Consider the following 26045-nt stretch of genomic DNA (forward strand, 5'->3'; position numbering starts at 1 on the left):
AAACTCGTTTCTTTGTGAATTTGCTCTCAAGCATCTCGCCTTGTTAAGTTCGATATGGTCTATGGATTCATATATCTTATCTTTGGACTTTGAAATAATATCCTTAAGGATGCCAGAAAAAATGTTACGTCCTTAGTTTTCTATAGATATACATCACTTCCCGCAACGCATACGCACGCGACCTTTGTATAGAGGCTCTGGAACGGCCTAGGAAAGTCCTTCGCAGAACTGCTATCCAGTACCACCGTAACATTCGCTTGAATCAATCGTCAAATGTTCTCTCTGAAGCCAGATTTGAGCTTAGAGTAGACCATGAAGTCCGCTAGGACCAAATCAGCAGGATATAGGGGTGTTCAAGAACTGTGACCCTTCTTTTGGTTAAAAATTGACACACTACGAAAATCTCCGACCCACATCAATTTTCTTTTGCATCAGGTTTTGGCTGAAAGAACGTCTGTAGTCTTTGAATACCTTGATATTTAGCTGATTAGGCCCCAGTGGACTTTTAAGTTTTCCCTAACATAAAATCAAGAGTATTCCGTCAATTCAAGCGAATATTACGATGGTACTGGACAGAAGTTCTCCGGAGGATTTTCCTAGGAAATTCCAGAGCCTGTTAACGTAAGTATATGACGGTTCCCGTAAGTATGTGATGTGGGGACGTATGTAAGTTGAAAATTAACGCCACAAAAGATTTTCTGGCATTGTTAAGTTATGTATATTTCGAGGCAGTCTTGGAACTTACTGAAGGGATTCACAATTTAATTGTTCTTCATCTATTTCCTCAAGACCTAGCACCAAAGATTTCCACTCACTGATATCAATTGGTATCATATACAAACTTCTTTGTTAAACGCTGATACTACTGTACATGTATGTCTCTAATGTAATATTTTTTATTGTTTTGCTATTATTTTTAAAATACTTTTGTCCATACTAAAAATTGACCCTCTTTCGCTGAAATTTGTCCCAAGTATCGATAAACTTTTAACAAATGTCGAAAATTAAATTTATAATTTCAATATTCCCCACCCTTACATTACGACGTTTAACGATCTGCGTTAAAATTCCATCTCCCTGTATTGCGTATACTAGATAGCTATGCGTCTACTAGAATCTATGAAAGGATGTTATGAAAGCGGGGAGAATGGAGCTTAGAAGAAAATTCGAGCTACAAACTGGCAATGTGTATCCAACGGCCGTCTGATGGGGAGGTGAGATGAGCAGGAGCTGGGTACCTGCTTCGAACTCCTGATGCGATGGTTTGAAGTAGACGGCCGGGGGTCCATCTCCGTCCGACTCCTCCTTCAGAGGCAAGAAGTGCGGCGAGGGCTCTATTTCGCCAAAGCCTTCGACGGGCGCCGCCATGCTACCTGCTTCCGTGTCGCTGCTGTCGTTAAGGAACGTATTTGGTTGCGGACCTGAAAAATTCAAGAGAAACAATAGCAATTAGAAGCAGTAATAAAAGAGAATTGTTTTCTGTTAAAATACGAGGGTAAGTCTAAAAGTAATGTACGACGAATCACACGTGTCATGTTCAGGGGGCAGGGAGGGGCAATTACCCTCCCTGCGTTTGAGATTTATATAGATTTTCACTGAAAAACGCGAAATTTTACTTATATCAGGCCCCTCCCCCCTGTAAAATCTGAAATGACGCTCCTGGTCATGTTCCCTGAGGTATGAACAGGCGGGTTTTAGGGCCTAGCTTGCGTCCATTAAATTTTTAAGAAGACATATTTTTTCACTAAAAATACCAAAATTGAACATTAATTACACCATCATGGTCGTTTGAAAACACTTAGCGTGAAGAAGATCTTAGCGTAAATAACATTTAAAATATATTATCAAAGAATGGATTCTTTTTGGATTGAAAGGACAAAATTGTGGCGGTAGGTGTCAACAGATATAACACTGATTCTGTTTAAAAAGAAAATGGTAGAGAATACCAAGTGAAGTAGTTTCTTATGTACTTAACATACAGATCAGTGTACAGATCAAATTTCCTTTTTGGGGGGAGGTTAACCTGCACAAGCATTTTAGGGGTAAAGCTGGCGCAAAATGGTGAATTCTAAATAGGTATGATATTTTTTGCTTTGCCAGTCTCCAACATTTCTCCATGCTTTTTTTCGATCCGCAAGTATCGAAAGATTGAAATCCACTGTTTTAAACCATATACACTGTTTTATTACAATACAGAGACTCTGGGTTATTTATAGGCCGTAATAAAATTTAATACATTTAATGCCGTTTGCGCCATTTTGGTCTCCTGAAATTAATTTAACTCTGTATTAAAACGTTCAGAGTATTTTCCATAGAAATTTTTTGTTACAAAGTTTTGTTTCAGGGAATGTCTTTTCGACTGGCGACAGTCACGCGTAAAAAGTAATGGTCACGAGAATACTTTTGATGGAAATTATTTCAACGTTTTAACATAGAATTAAACTAATTTCCGGAGACCGAGGTGATAGAATGTGTCTGTTGTGATTTCTGCTTCAAATATCACACCTTCTTTCAAGTGACTCTGTCACGTAACAAAAAGTAAAAAGTTCCCAGCTCTTGAGAAGTCATCTTGGTCTGCCCAGGCGAAAGCATTCATACTTTCAATATACAACATCATCTCATCATCATAGGTATTCTGCCATTATTGGCAGGTCACTTGCCGCAACTGTAAAGCTTACATGCACCACGGTCTTCAGCTAACCTCTTCATCTTCAGGAATTTTATCTTTTAATACCATACATCAACCATAATCTCTTTCGTCCCTCTCTCTTTTTCTGCCACCATACTTTCTGCAACATTCCTCATGATAAGTGTTACTTCTCAGCCAATATTTAAACCAGTTATTCTCTGAGTTTTAAATTACAGCTAAAATTTATTTTTTCCTCTCCCATTGTTTCTAATACTTCCTGATTAATTTTCCGTTTGATTCAGGTAATTCTCTCCGTTCATCTCCACACTGACATTTCGAAACCCTCAAGTCTTTCCTATAACTTTAGCATAATGTCCATATTTCTGCCCCAAATAGTACAATTATTCACACGAAACATTTTTATGAGTCTTTTTATTAATTCTTTATTCAAAGACGCACAAAGTAAACTTTTCTTCCTCCTAAATGTTCTTTCGCCATTTCTATCCTTGCTTTTATTTCACGTTCTCACTTCAAATCCCGGGGGCACGTAGCTCTTACCTCTTGTAATTAGGTCTCTTGTTCGATCCCCGATCAAGTAAATTTGTGTTGGACAACATCGTGTCTGTGGGTTTTCTCGAAGCACTCCTGTTTCCTCCCACTTTCTCATCCCACCAATTTTTCCATCATCATTCATTTCCCTTAATCAATGTTTCCCTTAGCCTAAAGAACATAATCGTGGGACGTTAAACTGAAACGTTTCAATTCATTTTTTTACTTCAAATCCTCACTAATATTACTACCCAGGTATCGAAAACTAGTTACTTTCTCCCCCTGCTGCTACTTGTATATTTGAGATTGACCGTTTCGTTCCTGTCACTATAACGCATATTTCCATTTCATATTCTTCGTCTTTTGAGATTGAGATAGATTTATTTTAGAATACCAAAATGATGGAATGCATACTGTTATGATCTCTATGCAGCAAAGTTTATTACTTAACTGCAATGATTATAACGTCACAAAATTTAAACACATTTCAGTATGTGAGAAGCTACCATATTGGTATGCCTGATTGAAAGAGTTTTAGTGGTTAAACAGACTTTCCTTGCCAGAAATCAAACTGGAGGAATATGTACTCATCTACTTTCTATATATTGCACTGCTTGACTTGAGTGACACTGCAAAGATAGGAAGGGAAGGAACATTTTATAAATAATCTTTTTGAATGATCGTCTGTAACAACATATTTTGGTGTTTATTATAAAGTAATGTTTATACATATCCTAACCATATTCTATATCTGCTCCTAAACTCATCCAAAATTCTTGCATTAACTTTTAGGCAACCATAAAGCAGAGAATTATGGCAATATTGTACATGAACTAGTGAGATCATATCAACGTATGGGATGTAACATGTCACCTAAACTGCATTTCCTGAACGACCATTTGGACTTCTTCCCGGATAACTTTGGTGCCATTAGTGACGAACATGGTGAACGCTTTCAGCAGGATATTTCTCAAATGGAAAAGCATTATCAAGGGAAGTGGAGTGCGGAAATGTTGTCTGACTATTGCTGGACTTTACGACGGGACTTTCCTGAGGCAAAGTTTCGTAGGATAGGTAAGTTTTATTTTAGTTTTTACTTACTTCTATGCTGCTCATTCCTTTGGTTCCTTTGTGTACTAATACCGATTTTAAAAACCTTTATGCAAGAAACTATTTCTGCAAGGCCACGTCTTTATGGTAAATACATATAATACCTAAGCTGCCATAGGCATGAACAAAAACCACTTTTACATAAAAACTGAGGCCGATGGAGAAAATCTGTAATTTGATCTGGACTCAGGGCCAAATTATCTTCCAGAGACAATTTGTTTTGTTCTTGTGACAGAAACTTTATTTGTTTATTTTATTTTTTTATTATTTTTTGAATACCAGTATTATTAGATAACATTCGTGATTAATTGTACTTACTATGTTCTTCCTCTTTGAGTTTTGGCTTCTGGTTCTTCTCATCTAATTCTCCGTCCTTCGACTTGTTCTCCTGCCTCGCCTTCTTCTGGATTTTCTTCATCTTCGCCCGTTGATTCTGAAACCAAACCTGCACAATAAAAAAATAGTAGATGACCACCACTAAACAGTTCCATTTAACTACTACAAGCAACACAATCATACCTTCAAGATCTTCCTTGTGTCTATGTGGGTAGCGTACTGGGAGATTCAGATTCGATTCGCGGTGGAAGCTCATGTGATTTGGATCCGATTAAGCTGTAGGTTCAAGTCTCATGTAGCCTCCCTACTGAAGGGACGCTAAAATTAAATTTAATCCAATCATCACCCTCTGTTGGGTAATGAATATAAATATCCAAACAGTTCAGTGTGACAAACAGATCTAATGCAATCAGTGGCGTACGCAGAAGTTCGTCAAGGAGGCTTTAAGCTACCAAGTTCTTATTACTTCAGATATTTGTATACATATCGTAATGTGACAAATGATTATTCTGACATAATATCTTGCTTAAGTTGTTAAAATAACGCTGGGAAATAAAATGAAATGAAATCTTTCAGTTTAACGACCGATGATTACGCCCGTTAGAAGATGGGAGTCAAATGATTAAGGCAAGTCGGATCTATAGAATGGGTAAAGAGTTTAGAAAAGAGTCAACATTCATTAAACTTTATAATTTGTACGTAAGGTCCTGATTAGAATATGCGTGCGTTATTTGGACACCGAATGTGAATAAATACTTACAAGCAATAGAAAACATACAATTTAAATTTCTAAAAATGCTTACGTACAAGAAAACAGCTTTCTATCCCAAACAGATTCCCTACGTAGACATACTAAGGAGTTTGAATTTCCTAACGTTGACGAATCGACGAAAGATGTTTGACTTACTATTTTTATATAAAGTATTAAATAATAAAATTGACTGTCCAGAGCTACTCACGAAAGTATATCTGAGCATTCCAACAGGCAGAACAAGACCAGGGAATACTGGTATTTTTTTTCTGTGAAAGGGCAGGAACAAATATTCTCAGTAAATCTCCGCTGTGGAGAATGTGTGACTCCTACAATGAATTAAGTCATAAAACTAATGTTTTAGATATATTCAGTATGTCAGAATATGCATTTAGAAACAGGATTATTACCGAGTACCTGACACTCGAAGTGAATTGATTAATTGTAAATGTATATATGTCTATATATGTATTATACGACACTATAATTAGGCATAAGCCTCTTGTGTTGTTTTCTAAATAAATAAATAAATGATAATAGAAGAATCAGTAGAATGATAATGTAGGAAGAGACGGCAGTGTCCGAGAAAACCCACGAATAGGATGGGAACCCACAAACTTCGCCAGGGATCGAACCAGGGACCCCAAACACCAGAGGTAAGCGCTCTACCATTGAGGCATTGAAGCCCCCTGAAATTTCCCTTGTGTGCATTAGTGAATATAATATTATTCAGTTATCCGTACATGTTCCGATTGAGGCATGCTTAACACATCTATTCGCAACTATTATTTTTGTTTAAATACTTCTAACACTCCGAGAAAGGTTATGCTGCTGCGTGGAAATAACAAGAATCGTATGCTTTTATTGTATGTATGTCGCGCTCAGTGCACGAACGAATCAAGTCCACTTTTTTTGTCATTTAGGACATATTTCATCTTTAAGATCTCTATCTGAAGCTCCTTTCACAGCTTAAGAGTCTTCATCCCGGCGAAATTAAAATACCGCTAATTTTACAGTAATTATGTGATATCTTCAAATAGATAAAAGATAATTGAAATATGGAACAAGAGCGCCCTAGACAATATCATTTTACATAAGAAACCGTTATCACGACTCACTTATCTGCTTTCGATTTCGAAGCATTTTGAAAATCGGCATTTATTTTCGCGTTTCTATAAACGCCTGAAAACGGAAAGCCGCCAGGTGACTTGTGATAACGGTACCTCACGCAAAATAATATTGTCTAGGACGCTCTTGTTCCATATTTGAATTATCTTTTATCTATTTGAAGATATAACATAATTAATGTAAAATTAGCGGTATTTTAATTTCGCCGGGATGAAGACTCTTCAGATATTGTATATGACTTTTATAATGTAAAGAAGAAAACAGTGTTAGCTTTTCAATGTACTTAATCAACGTTACATCTCTTTTTCTCAAATTTTGGTAGTTGAAGTTGATTCTCTTGTACAACGCACCGTACAAGCACTGACTCACAAGGAATGCCTCCCAATTGTAAAACAAGTTTTAAGAATCTGAAACATTAATTTAGTGGATTCCCTGGAGATGTGATGTTTTTTAAAGTTCTAGGAGCTAATAGGCATTTGTAACAAAATTATGACTAATAAATGTTCTAGGTTTATGAATTCTGATAATGGCAATAATCAAAGAATCTTTAAATACTTGTAAGCAACCAAGAGAATTTTGGTGGATTAGATATAATATAACATTATATCCATGTATTATAAAGATAAAATACAGACTATCCACAAGACCTATCAATGATGTCAAATAACATAGTGTTTCCTATTCGACAGCAACTTATTTGTTTCCAAATGTCGCTCCTTTTTATTACATTTTGAGAAGTCCTACATACCGGTAAGCAAAATATATATTACATGAAGCAGTATTGCAAACTCAAAGATAATGCGTGGAGACGAATTTCTCAAGGTTAAGCATACAGATTGCAAAATGCATGAGAACAGCAACTTGACTTCGACTAAAAGTAGTTGTAAAGGATATTATCGTAAACTCACTTACAAAAATATATATTACATGAATAAACAGTGTTGACAGAATACATTTGAGTAATTTTGTAAGTAATTATTTCAAAGTTACACTTCACTTTTACCATATCAAATGAGTCCATGCATACAAGGAATTTGTGAGTTAATTGAAGAAAGTAACAATCAAAAAGTAGTCAACGGAAAGAAGAAAAATCACTCAGTTCTTTCGGTAGTTTTCTAATATACAACGTGGTCATGTGATTACTGGATTGAACAATTGTACAAGAATCTTATCTTCTCCCATGCAATGGTGTTATTGCAGATTTTGTCAGGGAGAGAGAGGGTGGGCAAGATGCTCCACTGATATAAGAACTTCAAGTTTTTTTTTTTTTTTTTACTACTAAATTAGTATACAATCAATTAAAAAGTACGGACTTCTCAAACTCAGAGGACAATAGTCCCCACCCTATCAAAATCACGCTCCTGCTCCAATGATATTTTTAACTTTGGTTTTGTATCACATTATGGAAAATACTACAATACACCATGCACGTCCAAAAAATGTATGGCATACTGTAGGTACTGCCTTTTTTTTTTTTTTTTAACTGCCTGCTTACCTCTGGAAAGCTGTGTACTCTTACTCATATTTGGAAGTAAAGGAAATAAATGTGGATATACTTTGGCCAAGTAAGATCTTTCTTTAAATCCAAAGTAAGGCTATTATAATTTCCTGCGTACAGTTGTCAGAACCAAGGAGGATAGTCCAGATTCTTTAAATAAAAGTATTCATTTTATCAATCATTATTCGCTTAATCTGAATACGTAATAATTTGATTTAAAAATAATTTCAAAACATATAATTATCTACTCAATTGACATCACTGTATTACTTACAAACACTCATGATGTCTTTTGGATACTACCAAAATTTATAGTATATGCCATTTAAAATATAAAAGTACTCTCCACTATAGCAAGCAACAAATGAAAAAAGTACAAAGTCTTGTATTTTCTACATTGAATATAAAATGAAATAGATCTGCATGGGTGTAATGAGTAAACTATCTACTACCAACTTAGTGTCCCGAGTTCGATTACTACATCAAGATAGGCAATAGGATAATTTCAGGAAGTGGCCTGAGGGGAAATTCCTCCAGGGCATTTCTCAGATCGAATTCAGCCAATATTTTCGCAGTGCTGCTTTTACTCCCTGTTTATTCGAAGTTTTCCCCGGGGGAAAAACTTCTGAAATCATCCCTGGGTTTTCTCTCGATCCATTCTCGTTCAATGCAGTTCATAAATTCTCCCACTCTTTGTAAAAGAGGAATCTGAGTGCTGTTCGCTACATATACGAGCTTGAGCCGAAATGTTAGTAAGTGTGACCACAAGACAGGAGTTGAATTTGTTCCGTTTTGGAAAGATATCGCGAAAGTATACATCGTCTAAGGAAATGTATTTATTTCTATTAGAAGAGTCCTGTCTTGTCTCGTCTCGTATCATGGAAGTTCATGCAGACTTTGGGACTTACGTGGATTGTTGCACGTAGCGTTGCCCACGAGACGAGAAATACGTTTTAATTTTGAGACAACACAAGAAATTTCAGGAGTCTCATGGGCAATACTAGTTCACCCAATTTTTAGATCTCAAACATTGTTGTTTAGATCTGAAATAACTTTATACATTACTCATAGTATAAAGTTATAAATTCATGAAGTGTTTGTACGAATACAATGCAGAGCATTTATCAGACTTTAGAGATACGCCAGTCATTACACAATATAATAATTTTAAAAAATGTTTTAAATAAGCGTTTCTCAATCTTTTTGATGTCGTGGACCCCTTGCTGGAACTGTTAATTCTCCGTGGCCCTGCATGAACTCGATTAAAAAAAAAACTTTATATTTGAAATGAAAGGATTAATTATATTTTTACAGTACTAAATGTGCCATTTATGACAATGGAATACTGGTATAAAAGGAAATATTCGTAAAAATACGATCATACCAGTCATGCTTAATATTATGAATTTATCATTGACGTAATGTAATGGCCTAGATTGGTATTTCTTCTTTTGGCTTACATATATATATATTGTTGAAATGTAATAAATGTACGTTGAGAATACCCCAGCTGTGAGCAACACAATAACATAAAATTCAATGAAAATATAATGTTTCGCTGATTTCCTTTCAATCTCTGACGACTCTCGGGGCTTCGTGGGCCACATATTAGAGAATTAGGATTAGAAATTAGATTTCTGAGCTTTCGGCATCTATGGCTATGTTAGCCCGTCATGTTTGAAGGATAATGTCCCTTGGCAATCACACCATCCCAGGAAAAGGAAGGAAGGAAGCGGCCTGGGACCTATATATGGGGACTATACCGGTATTTGCCTAGTGTAAATGAGGAAAGTCCAGGAGAAACTCACTCAAGATCGCTGTCATACTTTTTCGACTGAGTATCCCGATCGGGAATCCAACACAGAACATATACCAGATATTTAAAAAACACTTGTTTAAATGTTGTTATATTCTGAGACGAATATTCGGACCCAATTGGAACAGGAATTGGGAAGAGCGGATACTTCATAACGAGGAACTACATAATTTATATGGATTACCAAATATTGTTAGGGTCATCAAGTCTAGGAGGCTCAGGTGGGTAGGTCATGTATCCAGGATGGAAGAAAGTAGAAACGCTTTCAAAGTCTTAACTGGAAGATCAATCGAGAAACGACTATTAGGAAGACCTAGGGGCAGATAGGAGGACAATATTAAGATGAATCTCGCAGAAATAGGAATAAAAAGTAGAAACTGGATCCAGTTGGCTAAGGATAGAAGTCAGTGGAGAGCTTTTGTGAATGCGGGATTGAACCTCCGGGTTCCATAGGCTAAAGAATTAGTTAGTTAGTAAGTTATATCACAGAAACAAAAAATCAGGGAATAAATTTTGTACATTTTACAAAACAAAACAAGAAATGATTTTCGAGAATCGAGACGACATGAGACGGGAAGGAGCGCAACGCTATTTATAAACGGCGATTGCTGTTTATTTCTATAATATAACAATTGAAAAGTGCACATAGAGAAAAATCCGTACTCCGGACAGCGGTATATTGTACAAATATACGGAATCCTCTTGTTTACTACATATATCAGTATGAAGCATACGTTATCCATATGCTACATACGCACTGCCCTTAGATGTTACATCATGTCGTTGCAGGATGTCTGACATCTAACAGTTTTCCATATATCACATGCATATACCGATACCTTCATCAGCTATATGTTATATACGTCCATTTGTATATGAGATCCTGACCGCCTACATTCTTTCATACGGAGAATACGTACAGATGGAACACTTATACAGAAAGTATTATAAAACATGCGTTTTCAGTTATACGTCTGCTGTAGGTTAAGTCCAAAAACTACAGGAATTACGCATGTAACCTATCTTTTTAAGTATGCCACCTACATTTTTTTCTCAGTGCAGGAAAACTCTTTAAAATCCCATATTCATGTCCTGTAAGTTCATATGGGATGAAATGAGGACGGTCAAACTATTGAAATGAAGAGAGTTGAAGCAATGGGAGAAGAAAAACAAAAGGCATATGATATTGTTAATTACAAACTTACATTATGCATAATCGAACCACAGACCCTTTATAATAGAGGTCCATACATTGTCACTGAGCTACTGTGTTACCTACAATATAAAATAGTTTGTTCTTTGTATCCCGAAAGTTCCTCTAAACTATCCAGAAAAGAAGAATAAATGTAGAGTTTCGTCTGTTGGTTATTTTTAACATTAAAAAGTTGGTGTTTATAGTGGAATGGCGAAGTCAATATTTGGAAGCTTGACACTTGCTAACTTTTGCAGCTAACATCGATGTTGAGGCGGTTGGTGGTTGGAGTTTTATTCTCTGGAAGGGAGGCGGGGGTTTTGTTGTGGGAAAAATAAAAAGAAGGGGGAGGGGACATTATGGAAGGGGAGAGAAAAACACTGGAAATGAGAATCGATAGAAACTTTTGGTGTTGCATTTCGTGTTTGCAGTGGGACAACATAAAGTTGGGAATTTTAACATGGCTGCAGCAATCTCTCCTGGATGATTGGGTTGCAGGGGCGGAGGAACATGGATATTGTGAACCAAAAATCTCCTGTTAACCATGTTTTTGGTTTTTTAATTCTTTTTTTCAAAATTTATTTCGTATGCATGGAGAGAGGGGCGGATGAGGCTAAAATGTGTTGCTCGTGTGATACGTTTTTAATTCTCTCGGCAGTCCACTCGCATACAGCAGCACTCGATCGCCATTTTTTTCCTGCGTGTTGCATACATGGAATATATTCAGATGATGAAATGAAAGCCAGAAGTGGTGTTTCGAATGAATATTGAATTCTTTCTCTGTGGAGTTGGATCTGATACACTTGAGCTACATGATATTTGTCAACAGTATTTTTTGTTTTATTTTATTTTTGAATTCATTTATTGCTTTTCAATTAGTTTGTTGTTCAGTTGACGAATAAAAAAAGAATTTTCAATAACTTTCCAATTGCAGGACATAGTGTACGCCTTTCCAAACTCATAAATTGCATGTTTGGTTTATATTGGTGCCGAATGACACAAATAGAAATATGTGACTTCATTTTGATTGGTACGCGTACATACATGTCCAGAAGGCACTCGCATTGACGACCGATGCAACAAGTGCTGTCAAAGAATTTCATTTTTTTTTCAGTTTTTTTTTTATTACAAGTGGATGTGTGTCACTGCTAAAGCATGTGTGTCGCCGTTAGAGGAATAGAAACTTCGAAATAGATACACAGTCTTTTACTTAATACTGTAGTTTGAAATGAAAATGAAATCTTCCAGTTTAATGTCCAACGATTATACTCTTTAGGCTAAGGGAGACGGTAGAGACCTGTACGGGCCGAATTTTTCGGCCCGAGCCCAATCCAGCCCGAACGTACCTAGGCCCGGCCCAGCCCGGTCCCGAAAAGTTTTGGAGATTTTCGGCCCGAGCCCGGCCCGGCCCGATAAGTTTTTTAAAATTTTTGGCCCAAGCCCGGCCCGGGCCCGATAAATTTTAAAAGTTTTTGGCCCGGCCCCGGCTTGATAATTTTTTTTAAAAAATTAGCTCGAGCCCCAATCTTTCTCAAAATTTAGTACTAAATTTGTCCTAACCCTCAGAAACATTTTCTAAACTCTGGTTCACAACCTGACGCTTACCTCCCGAATGGCCATTGCCTCCTAGAACTTTGCCTGTCATCGAGAGAAGAAAAACTCCATTCCCTGTAACAAAAATCTAACTTAATGATTTTTAGCATAAAGTGAAGATGGCAATATTGTTTAGCGACAGGCAAAACATGCCCACTCCTTCTTGTTATATTTTGAGTTCAGTGAAGGTCAAGGTTAGAGCTCAATTTACCGCATAATGCCTGCAATCCTCTATAGTGAAAGTGGAGCCGCTAAGCAACACAAACTGTAAATAGCTATTGCATTCTTTGTAACACTTTTCACGGACACACTTCTTCAACGTTTGGCTTTGTTCCAATTATCGTTTAACGAAAGTCAATAATTATTAAAGAATTGCAATTGATCGGCCCGAGCCCGGCCCGACCTGAAGAGAAATCAGTGTCGGCCAGCCCAAGCCCGGCCCGGCCCAAAGAAATAATAGTGTCGGCCCGTGCAGGTCTCTAGGAGACGGATGATTAAGGCAACTAAATGATGATGGAAGAGTGGTTGGATTGAGAATGGGAGAAAACAGAAGTACCCCGAGAAAACCCACGGACATAATATCTACCACAAACTTTCTTGGACGGGGATCGAACCAGAGATCTCACGCACCAGAGGTAGGCGTTCTACCACTTTTTTTTTTTTTTAACAGGCCTCATAGAATAAGATTAAAAAAAACTATGGACCAGTACATCATGGTGTTAATTGTTCATTTAAAACAACAAGAAAATTGCCAAAGTTCTTTTGCTGTACACTGGGAGAAAATTTCCATTTTTCTTTGAAAACATGATATTTGTAACTGTCCACTGTATATTCCTGATTTGTCAAAAGATATTGTATCGTAATTCCACAAAGCCAAATTACTGCATTGTGTTTTTGTGATGGAAAGTATTTAAAATCTGGAAATAACATAAAGTCTGGCGAAAACGTATCAATACTGCAACGACATATAATTCGTAAAATAGTTCCGAGAAGGAGCCAGATGGGACTAATTAGACTGCAAGTTCTTAGTCTATGTTGAAGGTTATCAAGTTGAGAGCAAGACACACAATTTGGGGATTGAGTGAGATTAATCTTGTGTAGTCTGCTTTTTGTTGGTACCAAATCATGCACTACTTTATACCAAAGAGATCGTTGTTTGGCGTTAAGAATTGTATTATTTATATTTTCCCAAATCTGATTCCAATTGTGATGTGGATGAAACTTGAGACTTCTGTACATCACTGTCTGTGTGAGTTGTAAGGATTGATACATATTTTTGACACTAAATCTTACTGGTACACTTGGATCGAGAACATTATAACCACTTTCAAAAATATTGTCCTGAATGTATCTGACACAGGAGGGAATCACTGTGAGGTTAAGAGGTGCTACAGTCCCTGTTTTCTCGATCCAGTATAAACTCCATACTTTCACAAATAACGATTTGTCTGAATGAAGAATGTAGAACCATTTAAGGAAATACAAAACTTTACACTTAATGTGAACATCAACTAAATTCAATCCTCCATTAGATTTGGGTTGAGTTACTACATACATAGGAGTTTTAAAGATGGACCCTTTCCACACAAACCAATAAAGTGCAGTCTGAATTTGCCTACTACAACGTAATGGCAAGGGCAAGAGTTGGGCAACGAACCAAATTTTCGCAGCTATATATGTATTAGAAATCCAAACTCTTTCCTCTAAACAGAAATTACGATCTTTCCAGTTGTAGCACGTAACTTTGATGTTTTGAATAATCACATTCCAGTTGTAAGTAATCATTTCATGTACAGACCTACAAACCCAGATTCCTAAGATCTTGAGATTGTCAACTTGAGAGATCGATATATTATGTTCATTATTCCAGTTTCCAAATTTAAGTAATTTTGTTTTCTCCATATTAAGTTGTGCACCACTATATTTTGCAAAGGCATGAATAGTAGCAATGACACTATCCAACTCAATTGTATCTTTAACAAAGACAGTTAAATCGTCTGCATAGGAAAAAAGTTTAAATTGTAAATCAGCGAATTGTATACCAGATATGTTTACTTCAAGTGTATAAAGCAAAGGCATCATATATATATTAAAAAGGATCATGGATAATGGACATCCTTGTCTCACTGATCGTTTAACAGCAAAGGATGGAGTAAAATATCCATTAACCTGCACTTTGGATCTCGCCATAGTATATAATGCTTTGACTTGTTGTATGACTTCCATTCGAAACCCAATATTACTCATCACGTGATATAAATAATCACGATTTACTAAATCAAAAGCACCTTGAAAATCTACTGATAATATTCCATGTGGTTTTCTGCTGTAATCCAAATATGACACTGTGTCTCTTAAATCCATCAGCAATTCAATCATGTTCCGATCATTAAATCCAGCTTGCATTGGATGTAATATAGAGGGTATAACCTTCATTAGCCTATTGGCTAAGCATTTAGCAATGATTTTGTAATCCACACAAAGCATAGATAATGGACGATAATCTTTAATTTTACGTGAATATCTAGTTTTCGGAATTAGAATAATGACACCTTGGGAGAAATTCGGATGACTAACGTTACCGAAAAGAATTTCATTCACCATATGAGTGAATTCTGCTCCAATGGTGCCAAAAAATTTCTGGTAAAATTCTGCTATTAAACCATCTAATCCTGGCGTCTTGTTTCTTTTAAGATTTTTAATAACTTCCCATATTTCTTTCTCTGTATACAATTCCATTAACATATCATTAGCTGCAGGTGTAACTTGCGTCGCGTCAGAAATGTCTACAAGATGAGTTAGATCTGTTGTAAATTCTTTGTCAAATAAATTTTTGAAATGTTCATATATGCATAAGGAAATGTCAGCCTGTGATGATAGTACATTGCCGGAATCAGTTTCCAGTTTTGTAATCAATTGTTTCTGTCTTCTTGCACGGTGTTTAATCAACTGGTATAATGTTAACTTTTCGTCAGGTAAAATATCAGTATTTCGACATGAAGTTCGAAGTTTTTCAATTTTCTTACATTGTAGCTGTAATATTTTACGTTTGAAATATTTCCCATCCCTGTAGGAAATCTCAGTATTACCGTGAGAAAGTTTGGTTGTTTCAGCTAAACATTTCATATAATAATCCATAGTATATATATCTGTATTTTGTATTTCCCGAGCATATTGTATACAAAACCATTTTATATTTTTCTTAACATACGTTTGCCACCACTGGGTTGTTGTGGAATATCGCTGCTTGTATTGAACCCATAATTTCCATTCTTCAGAAAACAACTCATTGAATTCTTGGCGTTGTAAGAGCTGGGCATTCATTTTCCAATAACATTTCCCATAAGAGACAAAAGGCTTTCCAATGGCAAGCTCTAGTTTAATTGCAGAATGATCTGTGAAGGGCACAGCGTAGACATTATAATCAACTAATTGTGAAATGATAGTACGATTAACATAGCACCTATCTATTCTAGAACCAGCATTATTCCTGAGATATGTAAATAGCTGATCTCGTTTACACTGAATAGCACAATCAACTAAATGGAATTGATCGATGAGGAGTTGTAATGCTGCACTATACGAAGGCACACCCTGACAGTCTTGTGGTCGAAGGTGACAATTAGTATCACCTATTAAAATCATGTTATTGAAAGTGCCTGTAAACAGATATAAAATGTCGGCAATATAAAACATTTCTCGAGCTTCCCTGTTTTGATGCCCACTCGGAGCATATATATTTACAATAACAGTTTGATCCCAATATAAAGCAATACCACGACCATCAACTAACATTTTAATATCGGAAATATGAATGCCATCTTTAACTAAGATCGCAGTACCAAAGTTCTTCTCCCCAAGATTTACATAACTAGTATAGCCAAAAATATGTGAAAAATCATCAGTCGTAACCTCCTGAAGACACAGGAAGTCGACATCATGTTCATAAACAAACTGTTTGAATAGGGACTGTTTTACTTCAGATTGTAGTTTGTTAATATTTAGTGAAATGCACCTAGTAACATATGGCATTCAAGTGAACATAAATAACTATTAAACTGCACAAATTGCTGAAAATGTATGTTATGACGTCAAAAACTATGTCTGTACACTTTGCTTGTCTGTTCTTTCAATTTGACTAATTTTTCGTCTTTTCTTCTTGTTTCTACTCTCATTCAAAATCTCAGGTGATGTGCTCTCCGTGTTTAAGTCATCGTTTATTCCTTCTGTCTCTGGTAAGCTCATTCCTTCGTCTGGGCCCGCAATATAATGGTTCTTGTCAGCTAAAACAGTACCATCTTCGTCTGCTGTCACAACAGAAGGTATAGTATCGTCTGATGGTTTGTCAACAGATACAGTCATACATACTTGCATTTGATTGTCATTTGTAAAAACTGGGCCAAGACTAACGTCATCAGGCTGTAAAGCACCTATGGGTTCCGCAATTTGAAGGGTAGCAGCACTCTTTTTAGTCATAGCTTGAACTAATGGAGGGAAACTGTGCTCGGAGAGAGTGAAGTCATCATTCTTGTTAATATGGGGATCGAGAGTGTTGTACCGCGCTGCTGATCTGGCAGTTGAAATATGTTCTCTTTCCTCTATTCGTTCAGCTATCTTTTGTTCTGTAGTTGGTGATTGAGTTTGTCCATCATCCTGTAATAATTCTGTTGGAAGGAAGTTTACTACCTGCCGTTGCAAGACACCTGAAGATGTAGATGGCAAATTTTGTTGCTGTGTCACTGTAGTTCTTCTTCTGTTTAAAGAACACCTATTAGCTACGTGTTCAACTGATCCACAAATAAAACACGTGGGGGGTTGTCCATAATAGATAATCGAGGCACGATAGCCACTTATGACAAGACGAGATGGGATATGTTGTTTTATTTCCATTTGTACTATACGATTGCCATTATTAACTTTATATTCAAATTTGTCTGACCACTGTTCATTTGATACTGTTTTGATTACACCATACTTGCCTAAGATCGCGACAATTTTTTGATTTTCCATCTCCAATGGAAGATTGACTACCTTCACTTTCGTTATTTGTTCAGTAGCATTTGACACTAGAACTTCACTGATCAGACCATCTTCATGTTGAAAATTGACAGACTGAGGCAGTGAGGACATAATCTGTTCAAAAGAACACTTAGAAATTAACTTTAAATATACACAATATTCTTCGCTATTTAATTGTATACCTTGCACCTGATCAGCATTGAGTTTGATCGTATCAGACAGCCATTTATGTATTGCATAAGGGCTAGGCCTATTTCGACTCGTCGACTTATCAAATGCAAATTTGATTGTATTTTCTCTTAAATTCTTTTCCATTTTCACAAAAATTCAGAAGCAAAAAAAAAAAAAAAAAGTTCGTCAAGTATCGTATATAATATATATATATATATATATAAATGTGTAGCAGTCTCAGGAAGAACATGCAAAATAACAGGCCACACTTTACCTACCACTCCGCAGTTCCATTTGATAGGCACTACACAAGTAAACACGTTAACTTCGCAGAGCACGCAGACACGTCCACACACTTCCACGGTCAACGAGAAAATCCAACCGACTGACCACTGAGCCACCAGTCTCTTTGAATCGCAATACAAACTTGGTGATGGTATTATGGGTCGGATGATCGACGCTCTGTCTACCACTGAGCCACCATACCATTAACACTACGTTACACTGTAAAAAAATGAGGTGTTGAAATAACACAAAATGACTACCACTTTAGCGTGTTACTTGTGTGTTAATTCAGACCAAGCACATCGTCTTCCGAGCATATCAGAAATAACTCGTTGCTACCTTAGAGAATTTGCATTGGTATTTATCGTTTGCGTAAAAGTTTTGCGAAATATATTTGGCACTTATGCCAAGTAACGAATAATGTTCTATGTTTTCTGTAATCAGTCACAATAATATTGTTGTACAGGGTTTGTATGATAAGTAATGAGACCAGGTCTGGAAACATTGTTTTATTGATCTGATCTGTACAGGGACTTAAAAGCTTTCGAAGTACTCTCCTCTTGCGTCGATGCACTTCTGCAATCGATGTTTCCACGCTGCAAACGCCCCCTGGAAGTCAGCAGCCGGCATGTCCTTTAGAAATGTGGTCACGGCTGCTTGGATGGCTGTGACGTCTGCAAAACGGGTTCCTTTCAAGCGTGGCTTCAGCTTCGGGAAGAGGAAGAAGTCGGCCGGGCTCACATCTGGGCTGTAGGGTGGTTGTGGAAGGACTTCCACCCCAATCCGGGTCAAAAAGGAGGTCACTAAGAAGGCGGTGTGGGCAGGGGCATTGTCGTGATGCAACTTCCACCGGCTAGCGATCGCCGGTCTTTTCCGCTTGACGCTCCTGTGCAGTCTCTCAAGGACTTGTTTGTAGAAGGCGGCGTTGACGGCTTGTCCTTGGGGTACAAACTCCTTGTGGACCACCCCCACATTGTCAAAAAAAACAATCAACATTGTTTTCACCTTTGACTTCGACATTCTGGCCTTCTTGGGGCGCGGGGACGCAGGAGTGTGCCACTCCGCGCTTTGACGTTTCGTTTCAGGGTCGTACTGGAACACCCACGACTCGTCACCTGTTATGACGTCATCTTCAAAGTTAGGGTCACTGTTCATGAGGTTCAACAGTTCTTGACAACAATCAACACGTCGTTGCTTTTGTTCGTCAGTCAACACTCGCGGCACCAGTTTCGCACAGATTTTTCTCATTCCCAATTGTTCCGTCACAATCTTGTGCACTGTTGTGTGGTTCATATCGAGTTCATCAGCAATCAATCTCAACGATAATCGACGGTCTGAGTTCAGGAGATCCCTCACTTTTGCCACAGTTTCGTCCGTAGTCACTGTTGTCGGGCGTCCAGCCCTCTCCAGATCCTCAACGCTTTCCCGGCCGTTCCGGAACGCACTGTGCCAACGAAACACCTGGGCTTTGGATAGGGCTTCCTCTTTGTAGGCCTCCGTGATGAGAGAAAGCGTCTGAGTAGCCGTTTTCCCCAGGCGAACGCAAAATTTGATCGCATAACGCTGTTCGATGGAACCCTCCATGTTTGTTGATTTTCCGCCGTGACAAGAATGTTCACAAGGGCTTTGTCCAAGGCTTGTCCGCGCTCCACTAAGGCTCGGAGCCAACTGACGCGCGGTGCGTTGCTTTGCTCGGACCCCCCCCTACATCCTCCATCACCGACAAACCCGCTCCAGCGACACGCGCGCCGCGGCGCGGCGAGTCTCATTACTTATCATACAGACCTTGTAAACCTGTGAATCGTCTGACAACAGTTACACAGGCAACAGTTCTGCCATCTTCTGTTTATATGTGCTAAGACACAAGAATAACAGATAAAGAAAACAGATGGAAGCACAGCTATTTGTGTAACTGTTGTCAAACGATTCACAGGTTTACAACAATATCATTGTGACCGATTACAGAAAACATTGAACATTGTTCGTTCCTTGGCATAAGTGCCAAAGATATTTCGCAAAACTTTACTTATACCAAACAATAAAAAAACATTGCAAACGCTCACAGACAGTACCGTGGTATTTCCGATATGCTCTGAAGGCGATGTGCTCGGTGTTGAATTGACACACAAGTAATACGCTAAAGTGGTAGTCATTTTGTGTTGTTTCAACACCTCGTTTTCTGCTGTGTATATACATCACTTAAAGAAATAAACAATTTTTCCAGATTTTCTCGAAAACTAATCATGAGTGTTTAGCTTGAAAACGTGTCATTTTCTTCAGCTCGCTCCCATCTGTCTCATCTTCGCCAACATTATAGTTAAATAACAAGTAGCAGTGTCATGTGTACACCACGTGAAGGAGTTTGGTTTGTATGCCGTAATATTTTCTCAACTACTATCGAAACCGGAAGTGCTAGTAGATTTCTTCCACTTTCGGCTTTAGTAGAGAGGTGAAATACATCCTCCGGACGCTTACCGGATTACACAAAATCGCTTCACGGTATATATTACTACTTTTACTCTACAGCAGGCACGGTATAGTGGCTGGGTTCGAAACCTGAGCAAATAAGCTTGTGGTGGACAACATCGTCTCCGTGAGTTTTCTCTGGAACTCCCGTTGCCTCCCGCATTCTTATTCCACTAATTCTTCCATCATCATTCTCTTGCCTTAATCATCCGTCTCTCTTAGCCTAAAAGGCATAATATTGGAACTTTAAAAAAAATTCATTTCATTTCATTTCTACATTAGGCGCACTCCCAGAATGTTTTGTTGGGAGGAGTCCAAAGTTCGGGGAGCCAATGGTATAACACGCTACGTCTACATAGTATTGAACCGATGCTATTCAACACCTTAAAAGATGATAGGTAATTCCTAAGTAGTGTCACTTATATTTGCAGGAATAACGATAGGTCTGTTTTTTGTTATAGCAAAACAATGAGCACAGATGAAGTGTAAGAAAAATCTTCAGGTTACATCAATCATTTCTCTACTAGACAAGTACAATTTTATTAAGAAAATGTACACAAGTATGTAGAGTTACGAGGGTTCCTTTTTTTAAGGGTGGAAGAACCCAGTGGATCCCCCGTGTGGGTGAACCTTTGATTCTATAGTGATCAATGTTAAAATATGAAATGGTTCCCGTTTGAATAGTAGGTTAAGAAACAACGTGGTAACTATTTCTAGAACGTTAAATCAATTGCAGAAAGAAAACGTTTCCCGTCATTTCTTATAGTTTCTGTGTTATGTACAGTCCGCAGCAAAAAACCTGCAACATGAGCATGTAAATTTATTGTGAAACTACACCTAACAGCCTAGGGATTGAACATAGCGTCTAAGTGACACGAATCACGCCAGGAGAAACCTCGGCGTCCTCCCCTGCACACTTAACTTTCGAGCAAAAGACTTTCGTCGTTTCACAATAAACTTACATGCTCATGTTGCAGGTTTTTTGCTGTGGACTGCACATCAATATCGAAACCGGAAATTGTAGTAGATTTCTACCACATCTGGTTGTAGTAGAGAATTAAGGGTTAAGTTGAAATATATTCGTGATACGTTTAACCAACTACAGGAAACCCGTTCTTGCTAGGTACTACTATTTCACTCTAGAACAATCAACGTTAAAACCGGAAATGGTTAATTTCTTCCACTTCCGGCTTGAGTATGACGTCATTCAAGAAACTCGATTCCGAACTTTTTTTACCTTCTACACCCTGACTAAAATTAACGCTGATCCACTAAGTAGTCAAGGGCGCCAATCAGGGGGAGCAAGGTGAGGCGCTCACCCCCCTAGAGGAAATTGTGGTTCAGAATATCGAAAACCCAACAGAATTTTTACATTAATTACAGGAAAATTTGAACCTATATTTGAAACGTCGATTATACTTGCTCCCCTTTGGAACCCCCCTACCCTTGTAAGTAGTTCTTAAGATTTGTCGTTTAACGAACGGACGGAAACACGAACAGGGTAAATAATTACTTAAACGACCTTTGGTAAAGCAAGTTTCTTAAAAATCCAAATTTAAGAGTTAATCGTAATAATGCTCTATATTTTATTAACCATCCTATTTACCATCATCTTGCTATTGCTATAATGGAAACCTTGATGAACTGTACTTCTGTATCATTTCTATCTTAATAGGAGATGAGTTTATCGAAAAGTATTAATGTTCAGGTAGATTCTTTAAAAAATTCTTTCGGCGATTTTCTCGAAAATTACTCATGAGGATATAACTTACCGTACTCCCAATTACTAGTGAATTTTGTCTAGAGAAATTGACCAGCCCCTCTCCCTTTTCATTTCTTTTGCCTAAATCATATTTGCCTTCTTGTTTTTCTTCCACAACTGTATTGAAATCTCCCATTACAATTATACATGCACCCATCTTGTCCTGTCTATAATTTCTTCTATTTTCTCATAATTTTCCTCTAATTCTTCAATTGTATTGATTCTATGCATATGTCTGTATCACCACTAGATTCTTCTGTTTGGATCAAAAAATCCATTTTATTTCAATCAAAAATATTCTTGTAGGCCTTATATCTGGAGAACTACATAATAGTGCAGCCAAATCCAAACTATCACTTAACTCAGTATGGTTCCGTAGAAAATACGAAAACTCAATTTAGGGTCCGTTCAAAAATTTTGTGACCCCTGATTCAAAAATAATTATTAGCCATGATCGCAATCTTTTGATGCATTTTTTATATTATAATTCCTAAAATTCTTGGCCAAGATCGCGATCTTTTGAGCCTTTCTTTTATGATGATTCCTAAAATTCTTATTTAAGTCTTAACATTATAACTCTATCATCAATAAATTCTATTTTCACTACCTTCTCCTTTAAGCGTTTACCACGAATTATTTCCACACCATTATGACCGCCCTTTTCATTACCTGAGTGAAACATTTTATATCCTTCGCTGTTCAACACTCCATTACCTTCCCATCTAACTTTACAAACTCCAACCAAATCCAGATTATTTTATTTCATTTCCTCTTTAAGATTTTATAATTTTCCTGCTTGCAACTTGGTACATACTTTCCATGTCAATATCCTAAACTTTTTTCTCTTGTATGTCTTTCTTTCCCTATCTATCTTTTCCACATTGTTACTTTCTCGTCCAATTGCCCTTCTCAAGCCATCAACCTCGCGGAGATTCGAATGAGGGATTTTAACCTTGGAACTATACTTTGACCTGCGAAAGACGATTGTATATATGCTCTTTTTCTGCTGTCAGCAAACTAGGGAAAATAGAGTGGTGGTTTCCCGTTGCCTTCCATCTTACAGCATCCCAGCGGTTAAAGTTACTCTCACCACGCCTCTACTAATGTCCAGGTTGCCGTACCAATCACCGTGATTTCCGCCAACTTGGCTACTGGAGAACTGCTGTCTTCTCCCAGAACACTCTTCGTCTGGCTACTCCATTAAGGCCAATTCGGTAGGGATGACGCTTCTGGTAATGCACTACCGCCGACATACCTATAAATTTCACTGTAGCACGCAATCCTCCCTGCCTGACACATTAGTGTTTTTGTAAAGGTGTTGTTTATCGGGAAGGTGGGAAAGGCAGGAGGCTATTGTCCCCCTAAGTTTCTGAAACATATTTTTTAATCAACTCTGTACTAATATACAGGGTGGTTATAATTAAAGTGCAGCTATTCACAGCACGCCAGCGCGGGCTATAATCAACGTATTACATTGAAATTTGGTTAATATGCTAATGAGACCATGCGGAATCGAATTACTCTGGAAAATATATTACTTCCACTTCTGCCACCAGGGGAAAATGTGATGCTGCACAGGTCGAAACACACGGGAGCTCATACACGATCGCGTGAGGAACAGCATGGTTATTGATAAAAGAGACCGTATACTGTTAGTAAAATTGATCTATCAGAAGGGGAGCAATTACAATGCTGCATTGAGGGAATATCGGTGTCTGTAAGAAATTTTGTGCAGGAATAGCCATTATACTCTGCGCACATTACTGTGTGGTGTAGATTCACAGGGACGTTCATTATTGGCTCGTTTTTCTTTGAGGGGATGACATTCCAAGGAGTTGTCACTGTACCGTGACATCGGCACGTTATAGGGACCTTTCAGTGCAACATGTGATTTCTGTGTGACAGGCACGAAACTGTTTGGAGATGACTGTTTTCAAATAAGACGGGGCAACACCGCACATCGGTTGCCACGTGAAAGATCTGCATCGTGAAACCTTCACTGCTGATCGGTTTTCCAGATGCTTGGCCAGAAAGATTTCCTGATCTAAATCCATGTGAATTTTAGTTGTAGGGATAGCTGAAAGCTCGGGTCTACCAGGGAAATGTCCAGACGCTGCCGGATCTCAAGGACAGCATAAGGCGACGTGTTGCAACAATTCCACTGGAACTGCTGCAAACAACTGTTGCGCACGCCATTTTGCAGATACATCATGTCGTCGATTTGTCTGGTGGCCATATGGAACATGTTATGTAAATTGGTTACTGTAACCGAAAATGTTAATGAAGTTATTCCCATTCCACCTTTTGTTACCATTAAATGGAAATGAAGTTTTAGGTTTTGTTACCCTCACATTCTACCCCTTTGCACCATTTGTTACAATCACCTGTCCTTCATCTTGTTTGCATATCTCACATGTTTGACCTCTTCGACATAGATAATCGTCTTATCCATACATTCAGATCCATTTCCACGTACGTATTACCTGTACAGCGCCACATTTTTCCTGGTGGCGGAAAGTGGAACTAATATTTTTTCAGAGTAACTCGCTTCCACATGGTCTCATTATCATATTTACCAAATTTCAATGTAATATGTTCTTTACAGCCCGCGCTGGATTGCTGTGAATAACGGCACTTTAATTTGTAACCACCTTGTACTAATAGAAACGTGAAACCCTCATGTCAGAATAGAGTCTGGTTCGTCTCCCTCCCTCTCTTGCAAAATCCGAAATGATGGGTTAGGTGGTTAAAACTTTCAGGATACAAAGAAAAAAGCTTTCGCACGTTTTCACTGTGCATCGCACAACTAGAACTTTAATGAATATGATTCTCATAATAGTACTCAACCATAAATTAAAGCTTTGGTAAAGCAAACATCGTCTGGAGCGAACCGGCCGACGGAATATTACATAAATAACATTTTAATTGAACTAGTCAAATCAACCTGAAATTTAAAAGTTAAACCAATTGCATGTCAACGGATGAAATGTAAAACGCATCAACATGTCAACTTGAATCTGGACGCTACACTGGTGTTTTCTGATGGCATAGCTGTACTTGTTAAATGCACCAGATGTCAAAGAGCAGCCATGAATTTTGTATGGTGGAACCGCTAGACTAGAAGTGAAAGTAATATCATATGTTGAAATATTTCCTCTCGTGTTAAATTGTAAACAGTTGAGGCTGACCAATTGATGACTTGAAACAACCGTACTTTTTATCTCACTCAGAGACTAGACGAAACTTTTATAAATTCAAAATCGAATTGCTTTTTAATTCTTTCTTCGCGTTTATCGAAAGGAGGACGTTCAACAGAAGGGGAAATACTAGGTTCTATTAAAAATGTTCAAGGGTCTTAATATTCCACCGAAATTAGTAACAGTATGGACTGTCACCACAAGTTGTCTCCTGGTATATACTATTTCAACTGGTAACCTTCCAAGTGGTGTTCTTATGTTAGTTTTTGCTCACATCATGTTCTGCTGTTACCAAGGTCGAACTGACTAGGTTGGCAATTGGAGAGATCAGTTGGCCCCGAATGTTCAGAAGAGGGGGAGGGCTCCCGGATATAAACTAATAATAAAAAAAATATAAAATACTGCGAATGATATAATTTCTTACATGGTAGTGAAATTTTAAAACATGGTAATTCGTCCGATATTTAATATAGGTTATTTAGGTAAAAATAGTTAATTTTGATACAATGAGTCTTTCATTTATATAGTGTTTATATCTACAGG

The 26045-nt window shown here is 37.7% G+C and overlaps 1 protein-coding gene across 3 annotated transcripts in view; it reads right to left on the reverse strand.

The window, feature by feature from the left end:
• The window catches only part of LOC145689825 (LIM homeobox transcription factor 1-beta), a 140151-nt gene that overhangs the window by 25644 nt on the left and 88462 nt on the right, over positions 1 to 26045 (reverse strand). The window contains exons 5-6 of one of the 3 annotated variants that reach the window (XM_081764038.1): positions 4607 to 4721; positions 1239 to 1421 (exon numbers count right to left, since the gene is read on the reverse strand). In XM_081764038.1, coding sequence (XP_081620164.1) covers positions 1239 to 1421; positions 4607 to 4721 — 298 coding nt within the window. Of the gene's footprint in view, positions 1 to 1179; positions 1422 to 4606; positions 4734 to 26045 lie in introns of all 3 variants that reach the window. The other 2 variants (XM_081764037.1, XM_081764039.1) reach the window with 2 other exon arrangements.

The sequence above is a fragment of the Thermobia domestica genome, chromosome 7 (genome assembly GCF_964235325.1).
Source record: "Thermobia domestica chromosome 7, izTheDome1.hap1.1, whole genome shotgun sequence".
Lineage (NCBI taxonomy): Eukaryota > Metazoa > Arthropoda > Insecta > Zygentoma > Lepismatidae > Thermobia > Thermobia domestica.